Here is a 17,103-nt window from a genome sequence, read left to right as displayed (position 1 = left end):
TGTCACGCCCTGGGCACAGGCCCCAGCCAGCCCTGGCCACGGGCACTGGCACTCCTGCTGCCCTGCCAGCCCTGACCACAGGCACCAGCACTCCTGCTGCCCCACCCTGGGCACGCCCCCACCGGCCCTAAACCTGGGTACCAGTGTGGGCCCCAAGCTCACACCTGCCCCTCCCACTCATTGCTTCTTGCTGCTGCCACTTCTCCCCAAACCCCTGCTTGCTCTGGCACCATGTGCCAGCCCAGGCCCTGCGCTCCTGCCACCCTGCCCTGGGCCCCTGCTGGCCCTGGCCTCAGGCACTGGTGCGGGCCCTGTGCTCACTCCTACCACTCCGCTTGCTGCCACTCACTTGCCCCCCACTTGCTGCCACTTACCCCACTCGCTGCCACTGCCACCACTGCTTCTCGCCATATGCCGAAACTCGCTGATTCCACTGAGCGCTATAGCGAAACTGGCTGAGCACTCAGTGGAATCGGGTATGAATTTTAAATGAGCGCTATAGCGAAATAGCGCTAACTGAAACCACATTAAGCAGGGGTTGCCTGTATAGACAATAGATTAATGGCACGTTATAACCTTCCTAGCATCTGATACCCCAGGTAACCTCTCCACAATTTACCAGCTACATTTTATCATGAAGTCACCATTGCCCTCCCCCCCACACCTGTTTCTCACCCATTGTCTCTCACCCCCTTTGACCCGCACTGCCACACATTTACATTTTCACTGACCTGCATTCTTGCATGCTGGTGTCTGACTTCTTTCCCATCCAGAAAGAGCACAAAACAACTGCAGACACTCCCTCTGCCTGAAGAAGGGTGTTTGTACCTGAAAGCTTGCGAAGAAGAATTCTTCCAACTATTTTCATTGATCTAATAAAAGATATCAGATTTGCTTATCTGAGATGAAGTTTAGGAAAAGAGAATAAAACAAGCCAAAACAAACAAACCCATTCCTTCCCCTAAGGTAGCACAAATTTATTAAACCAAAGAAAATAACATAACAACTTTCCTTTTTCACATCAGCCAGGTGACTGATAGCTTTGCTGTCTGTATGTACACTGTCTCCAGGACCCTCAGTGAAACTGTTGTCTTGTGTACTTTTAGGACAGCTATTCCAAAAACTAGCACTCCACATATGTAGCATATTAATGAGCACATGGTTTAAATATTGCTGATCAGATCTACTTCTAATAGGCCTGGGTGACTGAGACATTTTTCTTTCACCAGTAGCCAAAGGTTTCAAGCAGTTTTGCATCCTGGGTGTTATTACTTTTAAATCCTTGCAGATGGCTCATCTTTCAAACCACTTTACTTCACGCACTCTTGAGCATGGCCTTCTGAAACAACATGAGCCAATGGACTTGGGTGTCAAAGAAATGTGATAGATTACAACAAACTGAACAGTTTCCAAGGCTCCCATCTATCATGCAGCTGCTTTTATCACTCATGCACTGAGACTAAAGCAAAGGATTATGACATGTGCCCTTCCTGTTCTCCATGTCTTTCTCTTTCTCACTAATTGAACTTAAGACTTGTACTAAAATTGCAGACTCATTGATCCAGGCTCATTAATAGAACAAGGTTGTTTTTCTCCCATGTTTTTTCCATTGAGCTACGTCTGTTCTTATTCTGCTACAGTAGCAACAAATACTGCCTAATGCAGGGGCAGGCAGTTATTTCAGGCAGAGGGCCACTTACTGAGTTTTGGCAAGCCATCGAGGGCTGCATGACAGGCAGCCAGGGGCAGATAAATATTAATTATCTAAATTTTTTAGGACCAGATAGAATGGCTTGGCAGGCTGCACCCAGCCCATGGGCCATATTTTGCCCACCCCTGGCCTAATGGGACTGAGTGTTGCACAGAAAAGCTCTAAGCCTACATCCCATACTGACATAAGGTGGAGGGCAAGATAGGTGAAGGGAGGTAAAATTTTTTCACCATAAGCTAGAGTCTGAAGTAGATCTCAGATGTTCTGACTTCAACTTTAGAGACCACGTTAGGGGCTTGACATTTCCTTTTCGATACCACCTTGTTTGACTCCTAGGCTGCTTCCCTTTTTTTTTTTTGACAATGTAATGGGGTTTTTTGTTACCTCAACTATGCAAAGCAATAACAAAAGTTGTACTTTCAGGCAATGAAAACATGAGTTATTGCTTTAAAAAAAACACCCTATCTCAAAAAGGGTGGCAGAGGTTGAGGACAGAACTTTTTGAGCTCAAAATAAATTAAGGACTGGGGCAGATACAGTGGAAACTTTTTCTTAAAGAAAAAGATGCATGAAGAAATGCTTCAGTGTGTTATGATAGTTAGACATAAAGACAAAGAGGTTTTTAGATCCAAGAACAGCAATAGAAAAACATTGAGCGCTGAGGAATAAAGAAATGATTATAGATGCGTCAACATTATCCCAAATTATATCAGGCTTTGTTCTGATTATTTTGGAACAGTTTGAAGGTATTTTTCAGATGGTCAAATGGGTAGGATGAAAATAACCTTAAAAATATGCAGCCCTATGCTGACATCACTTGCAGAGTTTGTTCAATTTTTCTTTTGAAAACTGAATTCCAATGTAGGTGTTTGGATTCATTTCTGGATCAGCAAAGGAACTGCATAACGATGTGCTTCAGCAGCCGGGCAGGATCATAGAAATGGGGGAGGTCTCATGATACAGTGGTTCCTAAACTTGGAGTCACGACCCCATCTGGGGTTGCAGCGATAAAAAATGGGGTGGTAAAGACAATCACAGATTTTTCTCCTTTAAAGGAGAAAAAAGCAGGAAATGGCAGGTTCCCCTTGCAGGCTGGCAGAGCTCCAGCCTGCAAGGGGCTGTTTGGGGCTGGGTGGAGTAGGAGGAGGGCGATCAGGCAGGGGGTGCCACATGCATGTGCACACGCTCATGTGCATGTGGCAGCCAGGCAATGTGGAGAGCAGCTCCTGCAGCACCCTCTGGGTAAGTCTGTGTGGGGGTGTCTGGAGATGATGCCCAGCCGGGCCAGTGCATGGGACCTGAGGCCGGGGCAGGAATGCGGGGTCCAGCTAGGGGAGAAGGATGGAGCCACGGGTAGCTTGTCCAGAGGGCAGGAACGCTGGCTCCCTGCCATTGCGTGCAGTCCTGGGGAGGGAGGCATGGTGGGGCACGTGCCCCCTAGATTTGTGCTCAGAGCACCCTGCCCTGCGCCCCTCCCCAGAGTAAGCTCTGCCCTCTCTTGAGGCAGTCTTTGTGGGTGCCACTAGTGACACTGCAGTAAAGAAGTCCATTGCTTTGTTTCCAGAAGGATTTTCCAACCACATCAATGTTGTGATATAAACATGCTACTTTGAGGGCAGTGCTTGGGGCAGCTTCAGTCTCTTGGTGCAAAGAGGGAAGCTCCCCCTCATACCTCCAAAAAGCAGGACTGTTTGTATAAAGGAAGTAGGCCCCTGCCACACAAACTGGAATTGGAGGGGGATTGATCTTCCTGGTTGCTGCACAATATTGCAGACACTTAGAGATAATGGAGTGGTCTGAGGCACTATGATCATCGCTAGTTCATGGAAGATTGACTACTGCTGTTTTTTCACCCTTGGAGTTTTTCCCTCATGGCTTATTTTCTGCTTTGTACCAGTTGGTGGACGTTGGTGAAAGCCCGTTAGTGCTTTATAGATGCACTCTCTGTCTTTTGGCTTATGATGCTAGTGTAACTCTGAAACAGGTTTCTCTTGCTTTATGCGGGTTCTGTACATGTGAATTTACTCTTACACAATGACCCTTTTTATACCAAAAGTTCATTATATGTAAGGTACATTCATTCTTATGAGATTGGTGTGGTGAAAGCCCGCAGTCAGATGCTTTGTGCGGTGCATTGTGGTAGTAATGCACACCAAAATATAGTCTTCTGTGGATCTGTGCTCCTCATTCGTTGTCTGTGACACGTGTTTTCTGTAGTTGCCATCTCCATTATGATAGTGCCCTGTGCTTGTGTGTACTGTCTGCTGTTGGTGAGTACCAAAATTGTCTTGTAAAAGTGGTAGAAATGGGTTTGGGGGTCAGTACGGTTGAGGTCTTGGAACATATCCCTATTTGTTGCATTGTAAAGTGGGTTCCCTTTATGTGAATTCGAGTTATACGCTTTTTCCAAGAATGCATGCACAGCATAAAGCGAGGGAAACCTGTATTCGCTTAACTGTGATAACGTGAGCTCAGGATTATTTTCCTTGTCAAGGCATCCATTCTACTGCGTGCTGCACTTTAATGATGTGACTGAACTCTATACGTGTGCATGCTCCCGACTGTGGGAAGAGGGTGCTTATTTTCCTTTCCTTGCACAAGTTCATGCATGAATTGATTTCCTTGAGGACACACCTGAGGTGGGGCTACAGCAGGGTAGAAAAATGTAAAGTCATGAGCAAAACTGCTGATATTTGCCTAGTTATTGGTGTTCTGTATGAAGATAATTTGGAACAACAGGCTTTTGCCATAATACTCTTCTAGCAAAATGTAATTTTTATATTGAACATAGCTTGAGGTAACTATAAGCTTCTAATGAAGATAGGGCACAATTTTTTTCCCTTGATTTTACTACATAAGATCAAACTTCATTCTACAACTGGATTTACCTTGAATAGCTACAGAGAGATGAAAAGCGTTCCAAGGTTTTGTCTTTATTAGGGCTTAACATCCATATAGCCATCTCCATGTAAAGACATACAGTGAAGACAAAGATAAAGTAGCAGAAATTTTAACGCAGTTTCACACGTTTCTCTTTCTTTTCTCTCAATTTCATTGAGCTCAGCCGCATAGGAAAAATTTGACAGATTACATTTTCTGAACTCCATTGTGGGCTCTAAAGTGTCCTTTAACATATCAGTTTCAACCCTGTCTTTTGTGGTTTTCATTTCCAAGGGCTGTACAAATAGTTTTGTGTTCTCATGGTTACCAGAAAATGCTCTCGCATCATTGCTACAAAACTGTCCTTTTTTTTTTCTTTTTGCCCACTGAAAACTCATCTCAGGTTAGGAAAAAAGTAAGCAGCCCTTTCAAAGAGAGCAGCACTTGTTTTTCTGATGAAGTCAGAAGTTCTGCATGTGCTACAAACCCACCAGAATATAAAATATGTTTTGAGGTGTTGCATTCCTTTAACTGCCATTGAGATCAGCTGAGGGACTGTAGATTAGGGGTGACCAACCTGTGTTACATGTGCCACTGGCAGCCTTTGTGGCTAGGGACAGACATTCAAAAAAAGCCTGTGCCTGAATTGATTCACTCTTTGCAGGTTAGTTTAAGCTGCGCAGATAAACCGATTAATAACTGGACAGACATTCTCTGTTAAATCAGGAAATGTAGGCACGTGCTGAGGCCAGAAGCCAGGAGGTGCTAGCGCGTGCCTGGCAGCTGTTGCCAAAGGGGAGGGAGGAGAGACACCCTCCAAGGCTCTCACCCCTTCCTGCTGAAGTGGTGGGGGCATGGCCAGGCACCAGCTGGGGCTAGCAGGACACACAGGATGCCAGCCACCAGCCTGGGGTGGGGAAGAGAGGGGGCAGGAGCTGCTGCCAGACTGAGGAGTGGGGATGGGAAAAAAGTCCTTTCTCTGAAGAAAGCATGTATTGAACACAGCAATTTACAAAGCATACAGCAGGTACTACCAAAATCTTTGCCTAAGCTAAGATACACCCCAGTAAAACACGGCATACACAACTTAGTCTAAGTTAAAATGTAAAGCAGGAAGACGAGAGAAAGCCTTGGTTAAGTCTCACAAATCCTGAGGGCAGAGTGTCTCCTTACAGCCAGGCATTCAGAAAGGCTTTGTTTAGGTTTTACAGGTTCTGCTTTATAATGTAAATGTAACTCTCTGCATTTTTTGGTCTGCAACTTCCCTTAGCTCCATCTCCAGCACATATGTGTGATGATTGTCAGGTCTTTGCCAACACTTCCCACCTCTCAGTCTGGTCTTGCAGGTCTTAGCTCTGGGCTCACAGGTGCAGGTTTTGGATCTGCACACAGGGAACTAGCTTGCCTCTCCCCTGCTCCAGGACCTTTGTGGAATTAATCCCCTCCCCGACTGCAGGCAAGCTGGACAGAGGGAGGAATTAACTCCATCTCTGCCTAGCTGCAGGAAAGCCGTGGAGGTGTGGCTGGCAAACCCCAGCTGTGGTCTGCACAATTTGCCAGTGGAGAGGAGAAGGGACAGAGAGAGGAATTTGCCTCAGGGGCCATGGCAGGCCAGCGCCTGGCCATGCCCCAGCCCAGCTGTCTGGAGCAGAGCCCAGCCCAGAGAGCATGCTGGGATACTGGGGGTCTCTGATTTAACTTAAACCAGCAAGGGGTCTGAGACAGACATTGCATAAACCAGTTTGAGCCACATCAGTTAAGTCTGATACTACATTCAACCAGGTTTATCTCAAACCAATTTCAACCACCTTCACGCTGGTTTATGTGCACTGTATGTCTGTTCTGTTACAGGTTTAAACCAAATGTTGATCACTTAAACTGATTTATGTGTAATGTCTGTCCCTAGCCTGTGTGTGGCATGCAGGAGATTGGAGAGGAGACAGGCAGCACAGCAGCAGGTTGGGGAAGAAGCAGAAACAGAGCTGCGGATCAGGCAGGGGAAGGAAATAAGCTTGGCATTCGGGGAGGGTGCAGGGCTAATTTGTGGCACGCTTGCCAAAAGGTTGGGCCATGCTGCTGTAGATCATCAGCACCTAGGAAATGAGACCAGTTTCACCTAGGCCCCTAATATTGAACTTGGTGGTTAACCAGACAATTTTAGCTTAAGCATGTGTGCTGAATGTGTAAAACTAACCTTTCTCCAGGGACTCACTTGGCATGTTTCTTTTATTTTAAAGAGTTCATTAAAAGAATTATTACAGATCTTATCTCTTCTGAAAATTAGCATCATAGTCCAAAGATTAAATAAACATTTAAACAGAATTCTACTGTTTGTCTATAATTGTAACAATATAGCTCTTTCCTTTTGTCCTAAGATAAGTTACAAGGTGCCCATGATTGCAGCACTGCTAGATGGTCTCATGTAGCAACTGTTCAGTGATATTGACACTGTTTTCATTGGCCTGCAATAATATGCCAGGAGTGTGGGCTTAGCCATATGGATAATGAGGACAGTTCCTACAAGCTAGTTAATTTTCAAGAGGTACGTTAAACATTATCATGTTGTCCTAGCGTTCCCGCATAATAAATTGGCCTGTGCTCTTCGGAAGCTTTGTTTAATATTAAACAGGGTTGCAACAGCATCTGTCTAATTGCCTACCATAATATAAATGCTAGGACTTTTTCTGATAAACCCTTCTGCAGCAATAAAGATAAGATAGTGTGGTTCCCTTTGACTTGGGTGGTAAGCATTAACTAACAGATGGCATACTGCGTCCCACCTTGGGATTCCTTCTCTGAAAACAATAGGAAGACCAAACTCCATGTTCACAAGGACCTATTAATCCCTTTACCATCACTTACCCCCATTGGACATTGTTCTTAATTATCCGTCTACACCCTTTGTGTATTTGCTGTGTGCCATACATGCTTCTGTAGTAGATCCCTGCTAGCGATACGAGCCTATAGGTGATCGATATGCTGCTTATGTGGATAAAGGTATTTGAACATTCATCAGCTAAACTCCTTGAGCAGAGACCATCTTTTTTTGCCCTGTTTTGTTCAGCGTCTACCCCAGTAGGATTCTGATCTATGACTGGGAACATTTTGAGGCTGCTGCAATATAAATAATACACAATGCCTTGCATACCATCTCTCACTGCTGAAGTCTTTGTTGCTCCCACTCAGTGACAACCTTGGACTTGTGGGGTAATTGTGATCTTCTGGTTCACTTCTCCCTCACTTGTGTAGTATGAAGCATGAATTACAGCACCTGTGGAAAGGACGTGAGAATTGGGTCTGGAGGCATCAGCCCAGCAGCAACTCATCAGGCCTCATCAACCTCCAACTGGATGTTTTTTTCTTGACTTGTGTTTTGGACAGCAATAGTATTTGACAAAGCTCTCAAGCATTTCTTATTGATGCGGAAGGTGGGGTTACAGTGCCCTAGAAATCCTCGGTGATCTGTGTAAGCTGAAAAGGTTTGCTTTTTAGGACTCAAAGCTTGAGGAATGTGCAGAAACTGCCCAGCATCTGTCTGCGGTACCTTTTTGAAATGCAGAAAGCATGCTAATTTGAAATACCTCTCCAAAGGTCAACATAACCTAAGACATAAATTCACCAGCCTTTGAAACGAGATGAAGTTTCAGATGTGGTAGGAGAACAGAGTGACTTGCTGTAGGGAATGTGGCTCTCTGTTGGACGTTTAATTTTATGTTAGTGCAGCATATCTATTGCTACAAAATGGGTGCGTGGAAATACTGAATTCAGTGCTATTTCTTCTATAATTTCACTGCGGATTCTTTGCTGAAAAAGTCTTGTAACTGCAGCCCTTTCTTTGATTTCCCGAGTTTATTATCCAGTGCTGTAAAGCCCTCTGTACTAACTTAAACCTTCTGAACGTGTAGGAGATAAATAGAAGTGTTATTTTGATTAGGGCAACAAACAAGTAAGATGATACTGAGATAAGGCAGGGTAGGTTTTATGGCCCTTTTGCATAATCTCACTTAGACACCTACCATATTGTTCTGATTTTCAGTCAGCGCTGCAAATATGCTGACCTCTCATTTGCAGGATTATTTTGAGGACGAACAGCTTTTTTCCCCCTGAATGTTAGTTGATAACTAAGATTAACACTTTGAATTGCTAGTATCCTTAGAAGATCGCACAGGAGATTCATATGGCCAAGGAAAGGTTCCCAAAGGGTCAACTGCACTAAAAATATGAAAATAAAACGGCACCCAAAAGATTTCTGATTTAGTATTATTACTGCATGCACAAAAACACTGTAGGTACAAACATCAAATATATCAGGGGCCTGAGTATAGGTTGACCCTGCACATAAAAAAGAGTGCGACTTACTTGGTTCTTTTGGAGGGAAAAAAGATTTATAATCAGAACACCACAGCATATGGCCTTTACCACTGTAGTATCTCTGTCTAATGCATTTAGTCTCACAACATGCCATGAGGCAGGGCAGGGGCTACAGTCCTTATTGTACAGGTGGGGATCTCAGGCACAAAGTTACCCAGGAAATCTGGGATGGTACAAGGAACTGAACGTGGCTCTCCAATATCTTAGGCTAGTGCGCTGCGCATCGGAGTATCGCTTGTTCTTAGAATAACATTTTTAGTTGAGAGTGCGACTTCAAAAGCTTCAACAAAGGTGGTGCACAGAACTATAAGGGCCTATAAAGTAATTACAAACATTGATGGCTTTCCATCCTCTGTGGCTCTACTAATGCGAGCAGACAGAGATAATGAGTTGTGTTAGTCTGAAGTCAGTCGGAAGGCAGGGAAGAGAGGCACCTTATAGACTAAATCAGAGATCCATAAGCTTTTATGAGCCCAAGCTCACTTCATCAGATGCTGTCAAAGGACATGTCTTGTGAAAGGGCATGACTGTTCTGTGCATTTTCTTTCATAGCAGCTGATGAAGTGAGCTCAGGCTCATGAAATCTTGTGCAAGTCTGATTTAGTTGGTCTATAAGGTGCATCTCTACCCAGCCTTCTAGTCCTTTGATGTTTGAAATGAAGTATAAAAAGAGGGGAAGGGTTTCCTGTGTTCTAAAAAAATTAATAGAAATTGAGGAAGGGAAAAGGACCGATTAATGAACAAGAGTGATTAGGATTCACATTGTTCTGTTGAATATTCCAAGACCCCTTTCAAAACCTGAAACCACAACCAAGATCAACAGCTGCAGCCTTTTTGTTGTGTAAGCTGTGCCTCTTGTGGCTCAGGGGAAATCGTTTCATTCAAAATGGTAGCTGACAGGTGTTCATGTTAAGAGAAGACAACATTATAAACTATTCATTTGTTTCCATCTAGAGGGTTTCCTATTGTGTACTCACAATACGCTTTCCTGTTTTTAAAAAATAAAATAAAATAAAAAAGAAACCCAACCCATGGCCTATGGTTCCTCTTTGGCAGGCTTCAATGAAAGAAGCATTTGAAGTGGATGGCTCTGTAATTGCTTTTCCGTCCTTTGCGCTGATGTAGCGGCCACTCCCCTGTCATTCTGTTGCTGCTTTTAAAAGTTGTGTGATAAGTACATGTGAAGAAAATGTCATGGGAGGATAAATCTCAAAACTGGTTGTCCTCATTCTCAGTCTTTTAATACATTCTACCTTCATCACTGGTGCACTAGGAAAGCTGATACTAGCAATTGCACCAAAAGCTGGGAATGGAGCAGGGGATTGGAGTGGGAAAAAAGAGTGAAACTAAATTGAGTCCCTGAGTGAAACTAAATTGAGGCTGATGTATTGTATTTCAATTGGATTCTATTTTTTTATAATTTTTGAAAATATAAATCAGGGGATTATAGACATAGGGTTTATCTGTACATGGAAGCTATTGCACAATAAGTTAGGATATGTCTTTACAGTGAAATAGCTATTTTATACAGTCTCCCTGGGCAAACAAGTCTTATTCTGCAGAGAGGGTACTGTTCTGTGGCTTTCAAAGTGAACTAGAACATTGAGTACAGACAAGTATGTCCACATGGGTAACTAGGGTACAGTAACTGTTGCTGAATAGCTGCTATCCAAGACTGTTTTCTTATATAGTTAAGCCCTGGCTATTTAAGACTGGTTTGGAAATATTTTTGCCAGTCTCAAGGTGGGTGGTATCACTTGGGTTTGGCTGCAGCGAATCTGTGTCCCAAATGTATTTTAAAGATGGTAGATGTCCAAGTACAGCTTATGAGTAAGAGTGTTGAAGTTGTCTGGCCTGTGTCCGCAACTGCATTTTTACACATTGGCCAATGCTCATTGTATCAGGTGCCCTTTTTCCCTGCTAAGAAACCAAAACCACATTCCCTCTGCTGCAAAATAATTTACAATAGTTGCTGCTGAATGCATGCAGTACCACCCAGGTTAAAACCATTGGAGTAGTGCCTAAAGCAGCTATCTTCTATATTTGGTCTTTTTTTGAGGAAGAAGAAAACAAAGTTCTTTCTTGGGAGCGCAACTTAAAATACTTAAGGACAATGGGATCAGTCCTTTACACAAGCACAATTCCTTGTGAAGCATTGCCTGAATAAGCATCGCAGGGTCTGACCTAATTGAAAATAGAAGAAAATTTCAGTTAATGTATGCAGATGAAAAGCTGAACCCCTTTTAAGTGTGGCACTGCTGAAGGTGTATGCAGCATGCACCAATAGACACAACTGATAGTAGATTGCAGATCAAGTGTGCCGAGGCGCAATAGCATGTTTAATGGATTTTAAACAAAGTGTAGCATTCTTTCCTCCTGATCTCACAGATGGCCATGTTATTCCCATTGACGTTAATGGTAAAATTTCCATCGACATTGCTGGGGTAGGTGTGGCCCTGAATTCCTAGCAGTGTGGCCAATGCAGAGTATTCACCGGTTCAGAGCAGTGACTGCCACATGTACTGGTGAGAAAAAAGGAAAAGGAACCTTACCTGGCAGGGGAGATATCATGATCAACAGGTTTTCCCAGGGTGAGGCCTGTCCATTGCACTTTGGGCAGGCAGGCTGACCCCTGTGAGTAATATGGGAAACTTGACTAAATAATTTTGTGGTAGTGAGGGTGTTTGTACCCTGGCTTGCTCCCTCAGCCTTTTGACTAGGCGGCATCTGAACTCCCAATGCCTTTAGGCTGGGGGCCTGCATGTAGGATGCCCGCCACGGATTTGGGGAGTATCTGAAGTCCCAGACTGATGGGTCTGAGAGGGAGGATACTTGCCCGGTGGTAGAACCACACAGACTTGAACTATTGAGCTTGGCTCAGTCTATTTGGAATTGAGAAGTAATTCAGCCTTAAGCCAAAAAAAAACCCCAACCCACCTTTGTTTAGTGGTGCCTTTTGACTCAATCCTTGTTTGAGAATTAAATGTCCTATAGAGACATCTCTAGCAACAATGGGATCTTTATGTCTTTGGACTGCCATTTTCTGCTGTGGGCTTCTCACTTTGATTTGTTATCCTGTTTTCTTCCTCTTTACCATTCCCCCTTTTTTGCACCCAGAAGGCCAGTTCCTGTCTGCTACCCCCAGCCACCTACAGTTATTGTGCACAAAGAGTGGTCATTCACAATGCGAGGGAGACTCCCAAGGTGTCAAGACCCTGCCTGTCATGTTTTCACTTGTGCAGAGGTGTTGTGCTTGCAAATCTCCCAAACTGAGTTTTTAGCATCTTCTGGTGTCCTTTGGAAAACAAAGGCAATGAGTGAATATTTCCATGACGAGGAATATTTCCTGTCACGAGGAAAAGCGGTAGGTTCTAAACAGTGAGGAAACAGCTTGAGGGAAAATCCACAATATTTTTAAGCTTTATATATATATATATATAGGAAAATATTTCAAATTGATTGTGTTTGTGTGAAGCTTTTATATTTAATACTTTTTCATTGACTATGCAAGCATTTTTCCTTCCATTCCCTTTTGCATCTCACCTTCTGTATTTAAAAAGGTACATGGAATATTTGTTACAGCTACTAAAACAATAAAAGGGTCATGACAGAAAGAATGGAAAATTTTGTAGTGAAATTTTAATAATTAGTTTGAACCGTGGCAGTGCCAAGGGACCTGTCAAGGCCTATGACCCCATGTGACTATGTTGTACATACGCAGAACAAAAAGGCAGTTCCTGGTCCAAAGAACTTATGGCAGGAGAGATGCAGCCTGTTTCCACCTCTCCCACAGACTCGCATGATTAACTTTCATCTCTCTGCTCTTGCTGAACTCAGTGTCAAAAATCCTGTTGCCTTAATGCTGTCCATAAATGGTCTCCGTGTACTGATTTGCGACATGTGGGTGGTGATAGTTCTACGGGAAATGATTTGCTGTGAGTCTGAAAACCTGCAGTTGTTGCTTGTAAAGGTTTTTGAGAATCTTAAACATGAAGCACTGGTAAAAATGCCAAGTTTTGTTTTTTATTATATGAAAATCACATTTTCTCCTTTGTGCTCCATTTTATCATGAGTAAAATATTGCTCGCTTAGTTTCATAAGCACAGTGAACTTGCTTAGGTTAAACGCATTTTAACATTGCTGTTGCTATCTCCTTTTGCAGACACTGGTCATCAGACTCGTTCTGTGTCCAACAGATCTTACTACACCTTGCCCAACAGTAGCCATGAGAGGCGCTCATTTTTTGCCATCACAGAGCCACCACGTTTCCATTCCCAAGCCAAAGGCAAGAATGTCCGTCTGGATGCCCACTCCCGCAAGGCCACCCGGAGGAATAGCTTCTGCAATGGGGTCACTTTCACCAACCGGCCCATCCATCTCTATGAGAAAGTGCGACTCAAGTTAGTGGCCGTGCACCATGGGTGGAGCGGCGCACTGCGCTTCGGCTTCACTATTCACGACCCATCACAGATGAGCTCTGATGAGATACCAAAATACGCCTGCCCAGACCTGGTGACCCGACCTGGATATTGGGCTAAAGCTTTGCCAGAGAGGTTTGCAGTGAGGGACAACATCTTGGCTTTCTGGGTTGACCGTCATGGGAGAGTCTTCTACAGTGTCAACAACGAGGAGCCTATATTGTTTCACTGTGGCATTAAAGTCTCTGGGCCTCTCTGGGCACTCATAGATGTCTATGGAATTACCCATGAGGTGCAAATACTAGGTGGGTATATATCTGCTTACATTTGCTTCATGGTTTTGGGCCTATAGATTTCTTTTCCTCTGAAGTCAGCTGCTGGATCAGGGAGGATCCTAGCTCTGCTCAGTGTCCCAAGACTAGACTTAAAAATGCATAATCATGTGTCTCTTGCTACGTACTTCAGAATAACCATTTCCCTATTGGTAGCTGAAGGGACACAGGGAGTTCTGGTCTGGAGAAGGCAGCAGTGGGTGTAATACAGTAGACTACACCTGGTCTAAAGTAGTATAACCCCTGCAGGTTTGGGGGCTCTTACCAGTCTAGTTCTACACGTCTCAAGTAATCAGGTTTCTACTACTCCTTGAGAAATGAACTGACATCTAGAAACATGCCGTGGCTCGTTCTGTAACTCCTTGCCCTGTACCTCCAAATTCAGTCTGAATTTTCCAACTTCACCTTGTCATTCATAGATTTCGTAGCTCCATGGATTGTAAGGCCAGATAGGGCCTTTATTATCTTATATCTGACTTGCATAACACCAGGGAAAGGAAGCCCACATGAACTTCGTTTATGAAGTACAGACCCTTGTAATGCATATGGATGGCATTTTGCGTTTCCTAGTAAACGCTCGACCCTTAGTTAAGTAAATTCAATATAACCTCATTATAATGCACCCTGTTTATAACAAACCCCTACTCTTAACAATCCCAGCAACTGAAACCCATCATCTGCTGCATTACTATGATGCAGTAAACTGATTAACTGTAGTATACCAAACTTCCTTTTTGAATAAACTTTTCTCCTGATCCCATGGGGATTCTTTATAATGAAGCTGTACTGAATACAACTTTCATTCAAGATCTTTAACCATTTAGGACCAAGATGGCATTTCCTTCAGAAATTTGATTCTATCATTTCATTCTGTTCCCAATTCTGTTTTAAGCCAGCCTAGGAGATGGTTTGTGCTCACCGATACTGAACCAGGCAGGATACTAGGTGTCAACATTGCAAGTAGAGTTTTCATTTTAAAGGCACGCAAATCCATTATCCCTCCTGCTGGACAGAGCTAATCCATCAAGCCTGGTGTGCCATGTCTTATAGCACATCTAGCTGCTACACTGTACCTGTGTGAAGTAGGATGCTGCCTTTAGAGTAGTGTGTCTTGGGGAGTGAAGAGACCATGTCAATTGAATCAGGCTTCCTCTGTTCATGTTTCAGCCCTCCGGTTGCCATCTGTACAGTGAAGCGCTGTGACTCATCCTCCCAGTGTGTCCTATTCCCCTTTCCCAGCCCCTGGTCTGAAACTGCAGTTAGTATCTTTTATCTCCTCTGAGGGCCACTTAGAGCCTCTCACGGTACATTCCTGCGCTATCAAGAGTTTTTTAGAAAGTACCGCACCTAGGCATGAGAGAATCCAGCTTCCAAGCTTATCAGGAAGAGGACAGCGGTGTCGTCATACTCAAGAGTTTGGAAACCTTTCTAAGCTTTGGGTTACTCCACTGCCCTTTTAAATGATTCTCTTTAGAAAAAAGATTTAAGGTCATGTTGCTTTTGATTTATCCTCTCATCCGTCTGTGCTACAGGTGATTGTTTGGTTCAGTAAGCTCACCTAGATTTACAATTCAACAGGCTTTGCTTGCAAGCCAGAGCTGACTTATCTTTGCCCTTACAAATAGGGACATTCCCATATGTTTACAAAGCACTGGATGTTGATACCGGATGATGTAGTCTGCTAGTTGAAGTGTTCTGAGAACATTAACCTAATACTCATGTGTTTCCCGGCTGTTCTGGCCTATCTGCAGTAGGGGCTTTGCATCCCTCCCCCAACTTGCATTACTGAAAAGTTGAGCTTTACCAAGTCACTGAATTCAGCTGTGACTGCAGATTTGTTTTGGAAGGAAGACTGTGTGAAGGTTTTCTCCTTCCAGTTGCTGGAAAAGAACAACTGCAAAAGAAGATGAATTAGTTTCAATTAGAATATTAAACAAACCTCCTTAGAAGTTTGCATCTGGTGTCTTGCATTCGAAAACTTGTTTAACTTTATCCAAAGTCCATAGTTTGTCCAAAGAAAGATACCATCCTAAGAAATCTTTGCTTCTCAATATTTCTGGATCATTGTGCTACAGCATCACTCCTAAACTACCTCTGATGTTTAAGCACTTGAGATTTAAGCAAACTTGGGGAGAGTGTATTTCAAACAAGTATGCACTGATATTAGAATGGACTTAACATGCTTATAAAATCTCCTTTGCCTGCCATGATCCTGCCCTGCAGATTGCCATATTTAGGCCTAAAAGCCATGGCTACTTTTTTACTAAGAAAGTGTCAATGACTTTGTATTGAATAGACACCAAAGTGCATCCTTCTATTTGGCTGAAGCAATTAGTTTATGAGATATGTATCATGGAGGGAGATCACTGTCTGTCAGACACTGGTTATCGTACAGCAAATAATGCTAACAGGAAAATAGCACTTTGTACAGTGGTACTGCATGCTCTGTTGGCATCAGACACATTGTTAAGCATTAGCATTAGCTCACCCCTTAATTGTAGCTACTATCCAATCAAATGCCTTTGACAATAGTGAAAGAATTTCAAATATATTGGGCAATATTGTATTCCTAACCAGAACAAGCACTAGCAAAACCCTTTCTTTTTCTAATGCTGCACATTCTTCACTGATTCTGTCTTGCTCTGGTATAAGCACATAGAGCCACACGGTGCCTTTGCCAGCCAGGTGCTAAGTTCTATTCCCGATTCTTGCATCCACTCCCAATAGGTGATGGTGGACAGCCTTCTTTCCAAAGTGCTGAGCATATGCAGCTCCCACTGACTTCACGTGGAGTTATTGGTGTCCCGTACTTCAGACAACTTCTTTGTGCCTTAGTTTCCTCTTTTACAGAAAAGGAATAACAGTGTTGGAGTGGGCTTGGAGGTTAAATTCAGTGTGTTTATTGATCCTTGGATTACTAGTGCTGTAAAACATAGGGTGCTGTTTATAATGTATGAAAGGCTGTGATTGTCCTACACATGGTATTGTGCTTAATTCTTCCCATTATAAAAAGTTGCTCTAAGTTTGGTGTCAGATGCCAAAGGGAGAATATAGGAAAGTTTTATCTCAGTTCTGCTCGTCAGCTTGTCTTCCAGCGCACCATGTCGCTTTGTTTTCATTCTTCATGTGTTTTTTAACCAGAGCTACTAATTTTATTGGCTTTACCTTTGAAAACACCAGTAATACGGGAGAGCTGGGAAAATGGCCCAAATATAGAAGCAACTGCAGCCCCTCCGTGAAATACATCCGCCACTGTTGGTATCCTGAAACTCTGAAGTGTCCTTCACTCTGTATCAGAGTGCTACTTATCACCAGATTCCCTGTCCCTTCTCAAAGCAGCTGGTTCAAGTCATTAAGATTACACTTGAGGCTTTTCTTATTTGGGTACTCA

The 17,103-nt window shown here is 43.5% G+C and overlaps 1 protein-coding gene across 3 annotated transcripts in view; it reads left to right on the top strand.

Moving 5' to 3' along the window:
- The window catches only part of NEURL1B (neuralized E3 ubiquitin protein ligase 1B), a 223,028-nt gene that overhangs the window by 194,787 nt on the left and 11,138 nt on the right, over positions 1–17,103 (top strand). For all 3 annotated transcript variants that reach the window (XM_014597604.3, XM_019478468.2, XM_006270859.4), the window contains exon 2: positions 13,125–13,685. In XM_014597604.3, the coding sequence (XP_014453090.1) occupies positions 13,125–13,685 (561 nt within the window). The remainder of the gene's footprint in view (positions 1–13,124; positions 13,686–17,103) is intronic.

This window comes from Alligator mississippiensis, chromosome 9, assembly GCF_030867095.1.
Source record: "Alligator mississippiensis isolate rAllMis1 chromosome 9, rAllMis1, whole genome shotgun sequence".
Taxonomy (NCBI): Eukaryota; Metazoa; Chordata; order Crocodylia; family Alligatoridae; genus Alligator; species Alligator mississippiensis.
Note: the sequence above shows the minus strand (reverse complement) of the source record. Positions and strands in the feature narration are given on the sequence as shown.